This window comes from Astyanax mexicanus, chromosome 4, assembly GCF_023375975.1.
Source record: "Astyanax mexicanus isolate ESR-SI-001 chromosome 4, AstMex3_surface, whole genome shotgun sequence".
NCBI lineage: Eukaryota > Metazoa > Chordata > Actinopteri > Characiformes > Acestrorhamphidae > Astyanax > Astyanax mexicanus.
Window position 1 is genome coordinate 50,069,921 of NC_064411.1, and position 15,907 is coordinate 50,085,827.

Here is a 15,907-nt window from a genome sequence, read left to right on the forward strand (position 1 = left end):
AAGTAACAGTTTTCTATTATTTAAACTGCATTAATCTATACATGATTATGAAATGTTTGACTTAGATGATTTAAAAAAACAAATGCCAAATAAATCGGATAAACAAAGTAAATCACACTGACGGCATCAGTGCACTCCTATTTTTGCATTTTCTGAAAGATCTATAAAGTAAAGCACATTAAGTCCACTCTCTCCTTTCCTTTCATATAATTCATCTTATAATTTCTTATAAAGATATAAAGTTGCTAATTTATTCCTCGAGAACTCCATTCAAAGTGTTGACTAGTCATAAGACTAGGCTTAATCCCTGTCTGTGAAACTGACCCTTAAACATTCCATGCAGGGAATAAGCCTAGTATTAGACTACATTATATTTCTCTTTTTAATACATAAATCTCCATTAACAATGCTTTTTAACCCAAGACTAAGCCTAATTCCTGTCTGTGAAACTTTTCTATTATGTTTTGTTTCTGAAAAGCTCTTTCTTAAGCAAAAAAGGCAAATAACATGTATGAATAATTTTGTGGCATCACAAATCAGCCTGTTTTTACATTTAATTTTGAATATATGGACAAGAAAACATACCAGTTTACAAACTAAATCAAACCTAATTAAACTGTTTTATTTCAGAAATGTCAGTAATTCAGTCTTCCATGAATGGGGCCCTTTTAACAATGGCAATACAACACGTCCCATGTGGTAACTACAGCTTAACACTAATACAATTATATAAACACTGTATATTCAAAAATATCCAGACTCTCTTCTAATCAGTACTTCATCTAGTTTACACTGACCAGCCATAACATTAGCACCACCTAGAGGTAAAGTGAAAAACAAGGGGATCTACACTCCCTGACCAAAAAAACATCACCACCTGGATGTAAGTAAGTAAATGATGTGGGGTTGATGCTGCAGTTGGTCTGCAGGTTTAGGTTCAGCAATACTCTACAATACTCTGTACTATAAACTGCAAACAAACTAGTACAAAAGAATTGCAGCAACAGACACTACAAAATAAACCCATCCTAATGAAAGTGAAGCTGCAGCAGGGCTTCCTGCTGTGGGATTATTCTATGCGACGCAGAACTCTCTGGAAAATAAAACAAAGCAGGAATAAAATCACAATGTATATAAAGAATCTGTATATAAGGCATCTGTTCACCGTGCTACACTGTTTGAGTAATGTGGCAGAAAATGTGGCTTTTTTGGTTTACAGAAGCCAGTTCAGGCTGGCTGCTGTGTATAAATTGGCATATTTAAAATGAGCACGTTCCTATTAAAAAAAAAAAAAGAAGACAAAACAGGAAATGATGTGTTAAGCTGTAGAGGTCAACAACACAGAATTTGGAGTTATGTAAAGCTATAGAGATCAAAAACACAGAATTTAGAGTTATGTAAAGCTGTAGAGGTCAACAACACAGAATTTGGAGTTATGTAAAGCTGTAGAGATCAACAATACAGAATTTTGAGTTATGTAAAGCTGTAGAGAACAACAACACAGAATTTTCAGTTATGTAAAGTTGTAGAGAACAACAACACAGAATTTTCAGTTATGTAAAGTTGTAGAGAACAACAATACAGAATTTTGAGTTATGTAAAACTGTAGAGGTCAACAACACAGAATTTTGAGGTTTTTAAACTTACATGAGTTTCTCAGTGCCAGAATACTTGGTGACTTCTGTTGAGCAAATTATAGATACTGGATAATATAAATACATGAAATTTATGTATTATGTAAGTTTTTTAAAAATGCCCAATAATTTACATTTTATGCAATTCGATAAACTCAATCAATCAGATGTTAATCAATCCTACCTGGAGCTGCATCACTGACGCTGAGATAAACAGGAACCTCTAGTCTTCCAACTCTACACCCGTACCAGCCAGCATCACTCTTCTTCAGTCCACTCATCTCCACACTGAAGGATCTACTTTTCTTATCATCACTGATCTGCACTGCTGAATTCTGGGATGTGTGAGTCCTCCCCACTTTGTAACACCACTGGTCTTTAGATCTGCACCACTGCTTCTGTTCAGACTGATATCCAGCACTGTAGAGACACTGGATCCTGACCACGCCCCCTTCCTGACCCCCCACACTGCTCTCCACCACAGATACATCAGGAACTGCACCTTGGACACAATGAAAAGTCATTCAGTAATAATGTCTGAAATTAATATCACTGTGATAAAAATAATATAATACATAATTATTATTCAGTGTGTGCTGTTTATAATTTAATACCTGATTTCACTGTGATATAAATTTGTTCGTGAACATCTGGGCCACCATCAATCTCCACAGCACACCAGTACCATCCAGTGTCTCCAGTCTGCAGATTTCTCATAGTAACAGTAAAGAGATTCTGATCTGGGTATTCAGTCACTGTTACTCTATCTGCTGTATTGTTAGCGTACGCCTGAACCGTACAGAAGTTGAATGCTGAAGCAGCATCATAGCACCAGTATTTCTTATGCTGTATATACTGCCTTTCATAATCACACGGGATGGTGATCGTTCCTCCATGTTGAAGAGATAACTCCCTCTGTGAGCTCCCACTTGCAATACCTGCAGAGACACAACAGAATAAACACCACAGTTACAGCAATGATTTGAGAAAAATATCTGATGTTCGGTATGTTGCTATAAGACTTTAATGTCTGATTTTTGATGTACTGTGTCCTTGTCATCCAATACATTTTTCATACATTTTTAACTCTGAATGAATACATTATTGCAAACATAGAAGATGATTGTGTAATTATTCACTTAACGTATTCTATAGTTAATTTTAATACATTTTACCAGTTGCATTCTGTAGGAACTGAAAGCGGACATGTGAAAAGGCTACAGCGGTCCAATTTCAAAACACCACAGAGAGTAGTCTGCCCCTCCCACCCCTCCTCAGCCACGAAACTACCTCGGGTTGCCAAATTCAGCAGGCTGAATCTACACAATCTACACAAAGTTTAGACTAGACAGAGAACTTAGAGTACGAGTGAGAGGAGAGAGGAGAAATACAGCAATTCTAAACCTTTTTATCACCTGTATTTAGTGTTATATTGACTGCATTTTACACGAGGGAGGTAGCGCCGCGGTCGGCTGTGCCCCGTGCGAGGCAGCGCTGCGGTCAGTGTTGTGCGTGAACGAGTTCAGAAGAACGCGTTCATTGAACACGCTCATTTTTTCGTGAACGTTGAACTGAACGCAACACATTTTTTAATAAAGAACTTGAACATGAATTAGTGTCAAGAACGGCAGACATCACTGTAAATGAACGTTGGCTAGAGAGCCCGAAGCGTGAGGGTGAGAGAGAGAGAGACAATGTGAGTGCGGAGCGCAAGGGCGAGAGAGAGAGAACTGCAATGCAATAAAAAAATGGCTAGTGGAAGTGATGGCACGGAGACAGACACCGATTCTCCTTATGAACATTTTCATCACCTGGTGAGAAACCCACAATTACAGTGTCATGAGCAAATGTCTACAATGATCAGTTTCAAAGAACGTATAGTGATTTCTAGCTTGTAGTGTGAAAAAAAGTATTTATTTGAATATCTCACGAAAAAAGTAAAATGAACTGAACTTTGAACTAGTTCAGAATTAAAATTGTGAACTTTGAACGTAAACTGTTCACTTTGGAGCATGTATGAACTGAACTTGAACTAGTTCAGAAAAGCTGTGAACTGGCACAACACTGGCTGCGGACTCGTGTCCTGCGCAAGGGAGCACCTATGGTGTCACGTCAATGTCAAAAGTCGAGGGTGCAAAAATAACAGGTGATAAAAATTAACCAGCATGTTTTAACATTTTGCGTGTGTAAATTAACTTCTCGTGAGCACAAATGTGAAAATAGCGAGCAACAAAAAAAGGGTAATCGTGTGCGCGCTGAAGAAAATGTTGCTCTCTAGCTTTATTTTTCTCCTCTCAGGTGTTTTTTTTCTTTGCGTGCTGTGTGAATTACCTGCAGCAGCAGTTTGTGCTCGACTGAGTGTTTTGCGCTCGAGTTTTGAAAGGGGTGGTTTTGACAGTTTAGGGGCGAAGTCAGGGCCACCTCCCTCAGCGAACGCTATTGGCTGATACCTTCGGGTTTCGTAACGGACCGCCTACCTCCACGAGCCGGAGGAAGGCCATCTATGTAATGCTGCAGCCCGGAGCCCCCCAGTGGGCGTGGCTAAAGGGCGGAGCATGTGTCAATCATTTTCGACTGCAGCCAATCAGATACTACACTTTCGTTGTCAATCACTTTTTATTAAGTCACTCATCAGATAGACCAAGCTGTCCATCATTTTTTACTGCAGCCAATCACCTTAACAGATCTGTCAAAAGAAGGCGGAAACTGCGGTGCTACCGCGATTTAAACTTCTGAACAGCGGTGAAGCTGAATCTGTATAATTATTTTACAAAATACTATATTAACAGTTTAAACACATTTGTATGTACATAAATGTGTTTAAACTGTTAATATAGTATTTTGTAAAATACTTATAGTTTGGACTGTCAAAACAACCCCTTTCAAAACTCCAGTGCAAAACACTCAATGTGCTGCTGCAGGTAATTCACACAGTGCGCAAAGAAAAAAAGCACCCAAATGGACAAAAATGAAGCTCGAGAGCAACTTTTTTTTTTCAGCGCGCACACGACTCACTTTTTGTTGCTTGCTAGTTTCACATTTGTGCTCACGAGAAGTTAATTTACACACGCAAAATGTTAAAACACTCTGGTTAATTTTTTTCACCTGTTATTTTTGCGCCCAAACTTTTATTGTTGCGCCCTCAAATTTTTAACATTGATGTGACACCATATGATAGTTACAAAAAATATTTTTAGAGCTATGAGATGCCAAAAAGCACATTATTTAATAATGACCCATAAATAGTTTACTGAAGGAAAAATGTAAAAAATATATATTAAAGGTCTACTTACTGCTGAGAAAGAAAAGGAAGATCCAGAAGCGCTCCATGTTCGATCGTGAGAAAATATAAGATCGTTTTACTTCCTGAGTCTTTTTTTAGTTGACAGGAGTGTGGCTGCAGCAGAAGTACCAGTTCCTGATTGCTCATATAGGGGACTGACCACAGAAGAGACTCACCAACCAATATGAATAAAGTTTATTAATGAATTAAGCTACTAAAATACTTAAAATTGTTTTTTAGTGTTATTTATACTGTATTGATATTGCAGTATATAACACTAACATGCCATATGTCATGGGACAAGAACTAGTATTGTGCACCATGAAATCTGGATATAAAATATACTGCACTGAACTATAAGATATGTGTGTGGGAACTAATGCACTGGATGTGAAGTGGAGCGATTTCTACCTGAGCGGGTAGGGAGAACATTACAGCACCTTTGTGTTACACTGTTAAATAGAGTATGCCAATGCAGTACCTGGAATGCACGACTAGAGGGCAATACAAGCTAGAATTTAAGGCAAGCCTCTGTGGAAGCCTTTACAGATATACTACTGCATATCAAAAAATTAGATCATGATTGAAAAGTTACTTTTCATTCAGTAATTAAGTTTAAAATGTGAAACTCATATATTATATAGATGTATTAAACACACAGTGATCTATTTTAAGCGTTTATTTATTTTATTGTTGATGATTATGGCTTACAGCCGATGAAAACCCAAAAATCATTGTCTCAGAAAATGTTAATATTATGTAAGACTGATTGGTACTTTTGGCAGTGTGGGCAGTGTGCCAAATCCTGCTGGAAAATGAAATCCTAATCTCCATAAAAGTTGTCAGTAGCAGAGGGAAGCATGAAGTGCTGTAAGATTTTGTGGAAAAACAAAACTGCACTGACTTTAGACTTGATAATAAAACACAGTGGATCAACACCAGCAGATGACATGTCTCTCCAAACCATCACTGATTGGTGGAAATTTCACACTAGACCTCGAGCAGTTTGGACTGTGTGTCTCTCCACTCTTCCTCCAGACTCTGCTCCCTTGATTTACAAATGAAATGTAAAATTTACTGATGATCAGTGATGGTTTTGAGAGACATGTCATCTGCTGGTGTTGATCCACTGTGTTTTATTATCAAGTCTAAAGTCAGTGCAGTTTTGTTTTCCCACAAAATCTTACAGCACTTCATGCTTCCCTCTTTCATTTTCCAGCAGGACTTGGCACACTGTCCACACTGTCAAAAGTACCAATTGGTCTTATAAAATATTGTAATGTTCTGAGATGCTGTTTCTTGGGTTTTCATTGGCTGTAAGTCAGAATTAAACTTTCTTAAGCCATCAATTTAGCAATATTTTTTTTTTTTTTTAATAAATTATAGCACATTCCAAGCAGCACAGAAGTGCTCGTCCCCTTGAGCGCCACATTTTGAGGTAAATAACAGTTTTCTATTGTTAAAACTGCAATCATCTATACATAATTATGAAAAATGTAACTTAGAAAAAAGTTAATAAATGCCAAATAAATTAGATTTAAAAAAAATATGAAGAAAGTGGGCAGTCCTCAAAAGAAAGGGAATAAGCCTAGTTTTAGACTACAGTATATTTCTCTTTTTAATACATAAATCTCCATTCACAATGCTTTTTAGCCCAAGACTAAGCCTAATTCCTGTCTGTGAAACTTTCCTATTATGTTTTGTGTCTGAGAAGCTCTATTTTATGCAAAATCAGCCTGTTTTGCAGTTAAACTTGAATATATGGACAAGAAAACATACCAGTTTACAAACTAAATCAAACTGTTTTATTTCAGAAATAAATGTCAGTAATTCAGTCTTCCATGAATGGGGCCCTTTTAACAATGGCAATACAACACGTCCCATGTGGTAACTACAGCTTAACACTAATACAATTATATAAACACTGTATATTCAAAAAATATCCAGACTCTCTTCTAATCAGTAAATCATCTAGTTTTCACTGACCAGCCATAACAATAGATCCACATAGAGGTAAAGTGAAAAACAAGGGGACCTACACTTCCTGACCGAAAAAAGTCTCCATCTGGATTTAAGTAAGTAAATGATGTGGGGTTGGTTGATGCTGCAGTTGGTCTGCAGGTTTAGGTTCAGCAACAGTATGTGCTGAAAAAATGAGGTCAGCTGACTCTACCTGAATATACTGAGTATAGACCAGATTATTCCATCAATGGATCAATTTTTTCTTCCCTGATGATCACGGCCATATTCCAAGATGACAATGTCAGGATTCATGGAGCTGGAATTGTGAAAGAGTTCAGGGAGCATGAGACCATCATTTTCACACATGGATTGAGAGAGAGATTTCACCACAGAGTCCAGATCTTAACCTCATTGAGAATCTTTGGGATGTGCTGGATGGAGAAGAGCTGCTTTATGCAGCGGTCAGACTCTACAACCATCAATGCTGCTGCAAGATCTTGGTGAAAAGTTAATGCAACACTGGATTATAATAAATCTTGTGACATTGCAGAAGCTCATCGAAACAATGCCACAGTGAATGTATTGTGCAATCAAAGCTAAAGGCGTTTTTTGGGCAAGCGAACATTAGTCAAGGACCAAACTGTCCAATAAGCACAGGGCAGTATTGTGGAGTCCATGCCACAAATGGCTCAGACATATTGTGGTAAAACATGGTGGATATAGGTATCACTATGCAGGTGGTGCTAATGTTATGGCTGATTAGCGTAAGGTTTACACATTCCTCAAACAGGTGGGCAAGTGTGCGCAAACAGCTTGTATAATCTCCATAGAAAAGCACAACTCAATGAGCTCTGTACATCCACCCAAGATCACCATGATCTGTGCACAATGTCCAGGGCCACGTTTTTTAGCTACAGTGATGCAAAACTCATGTCTATGTTACCTTCTGGCTTTCTCTGTTTATTTAAGATTTTACAGTTAGATCTGCTCCGTAAATACCAGGCAAATCTCTTCACCTTTTTCCGATGCTATTGACTGTCCACTTGTCCGACCAGATACCTTCAACCCAAGGTCACCATGCTGTAAAACAGTCCTCTGGAGGGCTGGAGTTCAGTCCAGTCTCTTTGAAATGAGTGGGAGTTGGTGCTTGTGATCCAGAAATTGATCGTTAAACATAAGTACCTGACATCACTAACGCTCACGTGGCTGTCAGCAATCAAATCCTCACAGCAAATGCAATTCCACTGCAATTCCTTCTCAAAAGAGTAGAGGCTTGTTACTGCAGCAGTAGTGGAGAAAATTTAAGTTCATATTGTCACTTTTAAATCAGTTCCAGAAGAACTTTCAGACATTCAGACAGTGTATCATCTAAAAAGAATAGCCTACACAGATAATAAAAAGGCATTTCATCATACGTTCAAAAAATAAAACACATCAATGTTAACAGTCATAAAAAAAAAAAAAAAAAAAGCAAGTATCTGTACAGCTAGATAAAAGTTTAACGACGAAGAATTTACATACTGCAAGCTTGGAGAAAGCTAGGAATCAAATGCCGTCCCAAACCTTATAAATGAACGGTGTAAAAAAAAAAAAAAAACTCTCATGTTTTTCCTTTTTTTAAAAATTGGGGGTAACAAAGAAGGGATTCAGTGTTAATACAAGCCAGAATTAAAATCTTGCTAAAGTTGACCCAGCAATCTACCAGTATCTAGCAAAACATATACAGCTCTGAAAAAAAATAAAGAGACCACTTCAGTGTCTGAATCAGTTTCTCTGATTTTGTTATTTATAGCTATATGTTTGAGTAAAATAAACGCTGTGGTTTTATTCTATAAACTACAGACAACATTTCTCCCAAATTCCAAATAAAACTATTGTCATTTAGAGCATTTGTTTGCAGAAAATGCTAAAAACAAAGATGCAGAGCTTTCAGACGTCAAATAATGCAAAGAAAACAAGTTCATATTCATAAAGTTTTAAGTTTAAGCATGTTCTCCTCCACTAGTCTTACACATTACTTTTGGACAACTTTATGCCACTCGTGGTACAGAAATTCAAGCAGATCAGTTTGGTTTGAGGCTTGTGATCATCCATCTTCCTCTTGATTAAATTCCAGAGGTTTTCAATTTGATAAAATCAAAGAAACTCTCATTTTTTTTTCCAGAACTGTATATATTTGGAGGCCACTAAATTCTTGCAAAAAATATGGCCAGCTAATGCTAAGTTCACACTACGTAACTCAGAACGTTTTACCTTTCCTTTTACACTAGACAAGTTGTTTTGAATTCAGGAATATTTTTAGATTGATGGAATGTTGGACTGCTGCTGCTGCTTGCCTTTGACTAATTGTAGAATTCTCTGCCGTTATAGATTTATTAAATGCATATAAACACACTAATTGTTAGAATAAATTATTGGCTGTGTTGTTACACCCTGACTACTTCTATGCTTCGCCTCTTCTGTATTAAGTAGTGAACATATTTTAATTGTCAATTATTATTATGGCATTTCTTCATTTATTTAACTAAAAAAAACTTTACTGGCAATTTCAAATTGAGTCTCCTAGTATTATAAAACAGCAAGTGTTTGTTTTCTCTTATTGTAGGCTATTTGGAGAGACTACATGCAAAGTTGAATCTAAATAGGGTTAAGCATTCATTCCAGAAAACCCATTTCATATTTCGAGGTTTAAAATAAATTTAATAATTTGGATATCTTGTAGTTTCTATGAAGCTATGATTTGACATACACTACATTTTTCGATTTACAGACAAATTAAGTGTATTTACACAAAATATCGGTATCGGATCGGAAAGGAAATTGGTGGTATCGAAAACATCACTAGTGTTAAGCATGGTCGCATGACTGGTGTATAGAAAACACACAGTGAGTGATTCCCTATAATTGAAAAGCAAAATATGTGTTGGTCATTCATTATTAGAAATTTGGGTAAAACAAATACAAGTTTGTCCATCACAGTAAAATACTATTTGAAGGATGTTTAGTCTACTTTCCCTCTCAATTTACCTTGCTTTTAAAACGTTGACCTCCAGACAGCCTTATTTCTACAAATCCCCATTACTCTACCCAGATCTACCCATCAGACATGGTAGTTTGATGCCACCATTGTCAAACAACGATTGTATGTGAAGAAGAGTTTGTAGAGTATATGAGAAGCAGGACTAGAAATGTGCAACAGAACAATAGATGCAACCAAAGCGGAAAAAATGGTTCCAATGTTGTGTCTGCAAGACATTGGGTTTCTTGAGTCTAGACCAATGTGTCTTCAAAAGCTGCATGTGTAAATGAGGCAAAGTCTGAATGTTACCAGTGAATGTGCCAGTAAATATAACATCCCAGCTAAAGTGTCCAACAGCAGGAAAAATCTCTATCTTTGACCATAAAACCAACCAAAAAAAAAACTAAAAAACACAGCATTCAAGTATAAATGGATGCACAGTTTGAACAGGGCTCCTTACAGCGTAGATGTGCTTTCAGCAACGATTTACGCACCTGGGAGGATTTCAGTCCGCACACTTCACAGGTATAATCAGGGGCCGTATGGCTCAGTAAGTGTTTGTTATACTGAGACTGGTTAGGAAAGCATCTAGAGCAGAAACTGCAGCTGAACGGCTTCTCGCCTGTGTGCACTCTCAAATGATTGGTCATTTGACATTGACCTATGAAGGTCAGTCCACAAATGTGGCACGGAATTTCACCCTTCCTGTGATGAACCTTCTTGTGGGCCTGCATCTTCACTTTGCTGGTGTATTGCCTCGGACAGTTGGGGCACTTGACCCAGACCTTTTCTTTTTTTGGCTGTGTTTTATAGGGCTGGTTCTTTTTAGTGTCGTCTAAAGGTACAGGTTCTTGAGTCATGGGTACAGATTCTTCGGTCATGGGTTCAAGGTTTTCAGTCATGGGTACAGGTTCTTCAGTCAAGGGTACAGGTTTCTCTGGCATGGTTACAGGTTCCTCTGGCATGGTTACAGGTTCCTCTGGCATGGTTACAGGTTCCTCTGGCATGGTTACAGGTTCCTCTGGCATGGATACAGGTTTTTCAGTCATGGTTACAGGTTCATCTGGCATGGTTACAGGTTCCTCTGGCATGGGTATAGGTTTCCCTGGCATGGATACAGGTTCCTCTGGCATGGGTAAAGGTTCTTCTGTCATGGGTACCGGTTTCCCAGGCATGGGTACAGGTTCTACTGTCTTAGAAACAAACTTGTCTTTAAACTTATTTGTTAATGCGACAGGTTCACACTCGTGGTTTTTGGGGCCATATAAAATAGACTTGTTCCCAGCAAAAGGTATTAACAATGGATCTAATAGGCGCCTGGGTGGCCTTCCTCTTCGGCCGGACCTTGTTGACTTCGACTGCGACTTATTAACTTCGACCTTGGTTTCAGTTTGCGGTTTATCTTTAGACACGCTGTGGTTCACTGAGGTCTGAGGTGGGCTGGGCTGCACTGGCTGCGGCTTGCTTTCAATTTCTTTTTGTATTTGTGCGTTCTTTGGCTGCTCTGGAGCTGAGAACATGTTGGGTTGACTCTTTAAGGTGACCACCACTTCTGTCTTCCTGGGTCTTCCTCTGCCCCTCTTTGGACCCAGGTAAACAGGTGCAGGTTTAGATGCAGGTACAGGTACAGGTTTAGGTACAGGTTTAGGTACAGGTTTAGGTACAGGTTTAGGTACAGGTTTAGGTACAGGTTTAGGTTTAGGTGCAGGTAAACAGGCAACATGCTGTTTTTTAGGTCGTCCTCTTCCTCTTTTCTGAGGAAATATGACCAGGTTGATCTCTTCCTTGTGTATTGTAGGTTGTTCTTGTTGTACTGTCTGAATACAATCTGTGTTCTTGTCCACCTGCATTAGCCCGGAATAACAGGTATCTTCCTCAGTGGCAACTTCAAACTCAAAGTCCTCCTCAGTTTCACTCTCAATGATGGGCACTGCAAAATAAATGACAGGTGCGAACATACAAGTAAGTACATATGGCAACTTTATATACTCCAGATAACTCATGTTTTGTGCTATATTGTGTATTAATTAGCATTAAAGTAAAAGTCATTTTAATTACATCTACACACAATTCAAGGGCTGGCACAATTAATAGTAAATAGATTAAACTGAAGAAAAAAAAAAAAGAGTCAGGGATTATACATAAAATTTCTCAGAAATCCCTAGTTCTGATCACTGACACGGTTTTAAGATGGTCCCATCTACACTTGGAACATCTGGCCCTTACTCCAGACATAAAAGTGGGCACCGTGGGCATTTCCCCGCCCCATTTTCGATAGCATACTGAAATCACAGCTACAAATTTTGTTTGGCACTTATTTTCATTCCAAATTATCCAGCCAACATACTTATGCAAGGCTCACATGGGTTAAACGCAAGCTATAGTTCCAGAAGGGCAATGGGCTCCAAGTGGGTTTGTACATGTGCTGTTACTGCTATAAAACACAGCCTATCTTAACTATACCCCAAATTACTGGGAACATCTTATTTGCTGGTAAAAATATATATATATAGCTAACTACACAGGTAGAGCCCGGGATTTATAAATTTTACATTAAGGTGGTAAGTAATGTCTAGCCTCTTGTTTATAACCATTGTTTTCAAAGAAATTTCCAGCATTACTATTTGGGTGTGCTAAATTGTTCTTAGTTTAAAGAATGTAAATTGCCAATATTGTCACAGTCATGCAAAAACCTTGTTTCTCAATTTGTGTTGTCTTTCATTTTTACACAATTTTATTGTGATAAAAATGCCTTGATTTTTTACATTGACTTGACTTCTCCATTCCACTGAATGGGTACCATTTGCTTGTTGTAACTCCTCCAAATTAAACTTATGTTTTTATTTATTTATTTATTTTTTATATTTATATTTTTATATTTTTTATTACTTAATTTAACTATTCAAAACATGCACTGGACAAAGTTTCTCTTAGCCGAAGATGGTTACTTTTTGTTTTTCAGTCCTGTTACCAAAACTCGTGTGGCATTTAAAAAGCATGTTTAAAAGCAAGTCCAGGAATTTCATTTGATTTTCTCTCGAAAAATGTGTTTATTTAAAAGAAACGGTTGACTGCATGTTCAAATAACTGTTCCAATATTTATGACAAAAAAAAATAATCACTACTTCAAGATAATCTAAGGATTTTTAAAATATATATTTAATGGTATTTTTTAAAGTAACAAATGTTATTTTATTATTATTTTTTTTTATTAATGTTCTTAATTACATATCTTACTTTTGCAATTAGGTCAATGTACAAGACACTATGCTTAATAATAAAATGTGTTTTAAAGTTATTTTGTGTGCACATTTATATATGCTATTAAAATTTTAAGTAATGTGCAAACAGCTTGTGACAAAACAAATAATAATCAGATTAGTCAACTACCTAAATAATCATTAGTTGCAGCCCTAGCTGGGAACCCTTACAGGCCCCATATGGAAAAGCTATCTCTAGTAAAAAAAAAAAATGAAAAATAGGGCTGCAACGATGAGTTGATATAATCGACAATGTTGATTATTTAAATTTGCCGACTACAAATTTCTATAGTCGTTCACTAATCGTTAATTTGTACAAGTACCACATTACACAAAATGCTGGGGACAGAAGCACAATGGGAGATGGATAAATGGCTCATTCACACAGTTTACACTCAACCTAATCTGTCTCTAAAAGTGCCCAAACACTACAGATTACATACAGCATTTAATCACTAAATGTCAGTACTATGGGTGGCCGATATGTCTCTAAAATAATATCACGATATTTCAGGGTATTTTTGCGATAACGATATACTTGGCAACATAGGAAAACTAAAATAATTTATTCATTTCAGGAATATAGTATAATAGTATAACAGAATAATCATAATGCAGCAAATAATATTGCAGAATATTTAGTGCATGCATATAAACTGCAAAACAATTATACAATAAATACACCTAAAGCTTCACAGTAAATAATAGACTACTTTTAAGACAGAACATCTCTATTATCATGATATGGATTTTTTAATATCATGATATTTCTGTGTCACGATCGATATATTATATACAATATAATATTGCCCACCCCTAGTCAGTACTTTCCAAGTTTAAACAACATCTAGACATTTAAACATCTTTTAAAGCTCATATTCAGCTGTTTCTATTGTTTCTATTGTTTTTAGAGATGGAGGACATTGCAGAAATGATCGTTGACTAATCGACTAATCAAAAAACAAATCATCAGATTATTTGACTACAAAAATATCAAAAATCATTAGTTGCAGCTCTAATGAAGAGTAATCAAACAAACAACAAAATCTTTCTAGATCTAATCCAGGGCCTTCAAAAGAAACCATGCAACCAATATTTTCATTTTTTTTTTCTTGTGCATCATTTTTCCATTATCTAACATCTCACAGAAAGCTCCAGATCAGATTAATACATTAAAATAAATCACAAAATGCTTGCTCACCATGGCCCAGAGGTTGGTGGTCACTGATGTCAGTCTCTATAATTTGTGGAGATTGGTTTCCAGTGTTGTGGTCCTTTGGGTTTTCTGCTATTGGAATCACACAGTTCAGGCTCACCCCACACTGCACACACAGAAAAGCTGGTCCACAACCATTTGGACCCATGGATTTGAGTTCAGACTCCTCCAGTTTACTCCTGAGGGTGTTGATTTCATCCTGTCTCTTTCGCAGCTCCTCGGAGAAAGCTTCAAAGCTGCTGTCGAACAGTTTAATGATGTCGTCAGATGCACTTTTGGCCGATTTGGCCAGGATACTCAAAACGTGGTTCTGCAGGGTTACCATGTTTCAGCTTAGCTAAGCTATTTATGTTCTAGTTATCCCCTCAGACTGAGCTAAACACATTAAAAACATCGAGATATTGGTCTTTTCTTGGTTAAAACGTGGCCCTGCTGGATTAAAAACACATTATTTAAAAAAAATAAAGGATAAAAACAAACATTAGCTAGGTGGCTAACTAGCTAGCTAAGCTACATGTTCTTAACTGTTAGCACCAGCTAGCTAGCTAGTTTTAGGCTGTAAGTTATCTAGTTAATTTCTAGAACCTTCTCCACGCCTTAAACACATATATAACCTAGTTAGTTAGGTTAGTTCGTCTCCTAAATGCATCTAAAAGCTAGTAAGCTAACTAGCCAACATCTCCCATCGCTCCAACACAGCTGGTAGCTAGCTCAGTTCAAACTGTGCTGAGGCTGGTCGCTGTGTGAGCCTCCAGCGATCTGTAGATCCTTCACAGGCTGTGTTCCTGCGGGAGAGCGTTTGTAGATCTGCGGTTCTCTGCAGGAAGCCTGGAAACGTGGCCTTCTTCTTCCAGGGTTAGTGAGAGATCTGCCGGCCTCCGGCCTAACTTTACTGCCGCCTACCGCACACATCCAGCACCGACCTGCCCCGTATTATTTATTTTGCTATTTTGAGGTACTACGCCATTGTTTTGAGACACTAAATCATTATTTTGAGGTACTAAGCCATTATTTTGAGATACTAAGACATTGTTTTGAGACACTAAATCATTATTTTGAGATACTAAGACGTTTTGAGGTACGAAGACATTGTTTTGAGACACTAAATCATTGTTTTGAGGTACTAAGCCATTATTTTGAGATACTACGACGTTTTGAGGTACAAAGACATTTTTTGAGATACTAAGTCATTTTTAAGGTACCAAGTCATTATTGTGACACGCTAAATCACTATTTTGAGGTACCTACTGATTATTTTGAGATGCTAAAACATTATTTTAAGGTCCTAAGACATTATTTTGAGGTACTAAATATTTTTTTTTAGATACCAAAACATGGTTTTGTGATACAAGTTGTTATTATGAGACACTAAGTCATTATTCTGAGGTACTAAGTCATTGTTATGAAGTAATAAGTAATGATTTGAGATGCTTAGTCATTGTTTTGAGGTAATTAGTCATTATTTTGAGGTAGTAAGACATTGTTTTGAGACACTAAATCATGCTTGAGGTACTAAGTCATTTTTAAGGTACT

At 37.1% G+C, this 15,907-nt stretch overlaps 2 protein-coding genes across 6 annotated transcripts; both read right to left on the minus strand.

Moving 5' to 3' along the window:
- Window positions 1-844: 844 nt before the first annotated feature.
- On the minus strand, window positions 845-5,026 carry LOC111194525 (CMRF35-like molecule 5). The gene is made up of 5 exons (XM_022678878.2): window positions 4,928-5,026; window positions 2,249-2,572; window positions 1,819-2,136; window positions 1,648-1,681; window positions 845-1,093 (listed from the first exon to the last, which is right to left on the minus strand). Exons 1-5 carry the CDS (start codon window positions 4,962-4,964, stop codon window positions 1,075-1,077), a joined length of 732 nt encoding a protein of 243 aa, XP_022534599.2. The 5' UTR covers window positions 4,965-5,026; the 3' UTR covers window positions 845-1,074.
- Window positions 5,027-6,699: 1,673 nt separating this feature from the next.
- On the minus strand, window positions 6,700-15,368 carry LOC111194614 (proteoglycan 4-like). Of its 5 annotated transcripts, none has more exons than XM_049476590.1 (3): window positions 14,360-15,368; window positions 10,956-11,828; window positions 6,700-10,892 (listed from the first exon to the last, which is right to left on the minus strand). In XM_049476590.1, the coding sequence occupies exons 1-3, from the start codon at window positions 14,697-14,699 to the stop codon at window positions 10,318-10,320; spliced, it is 1,788 nt and encodes a 595-aa protein (XP_049332547.1). In that variant the 5' UTR covers window positions 14,700-15,368; the 3' UTR covers window positions 6,700-10,317. The 5 variants fall into 5 exon arrangements, with proteins under 5 accessions (XP_049332547.1, XP_049332546.1, XP_049332545.1 ...); XM_049476589.1 differs by having other exon boundaries at window positions 6,700-10,829; window positions 10,893-11,828; window positions 14,360-15,367; XM_049476588.1 differs by having other exon boundaries at window positions 6,700-10,913; window positions 14,360-15,346.
- Between the last annotated feature and the right edge of the window lie 539 nt (window positions 15,369-15,907).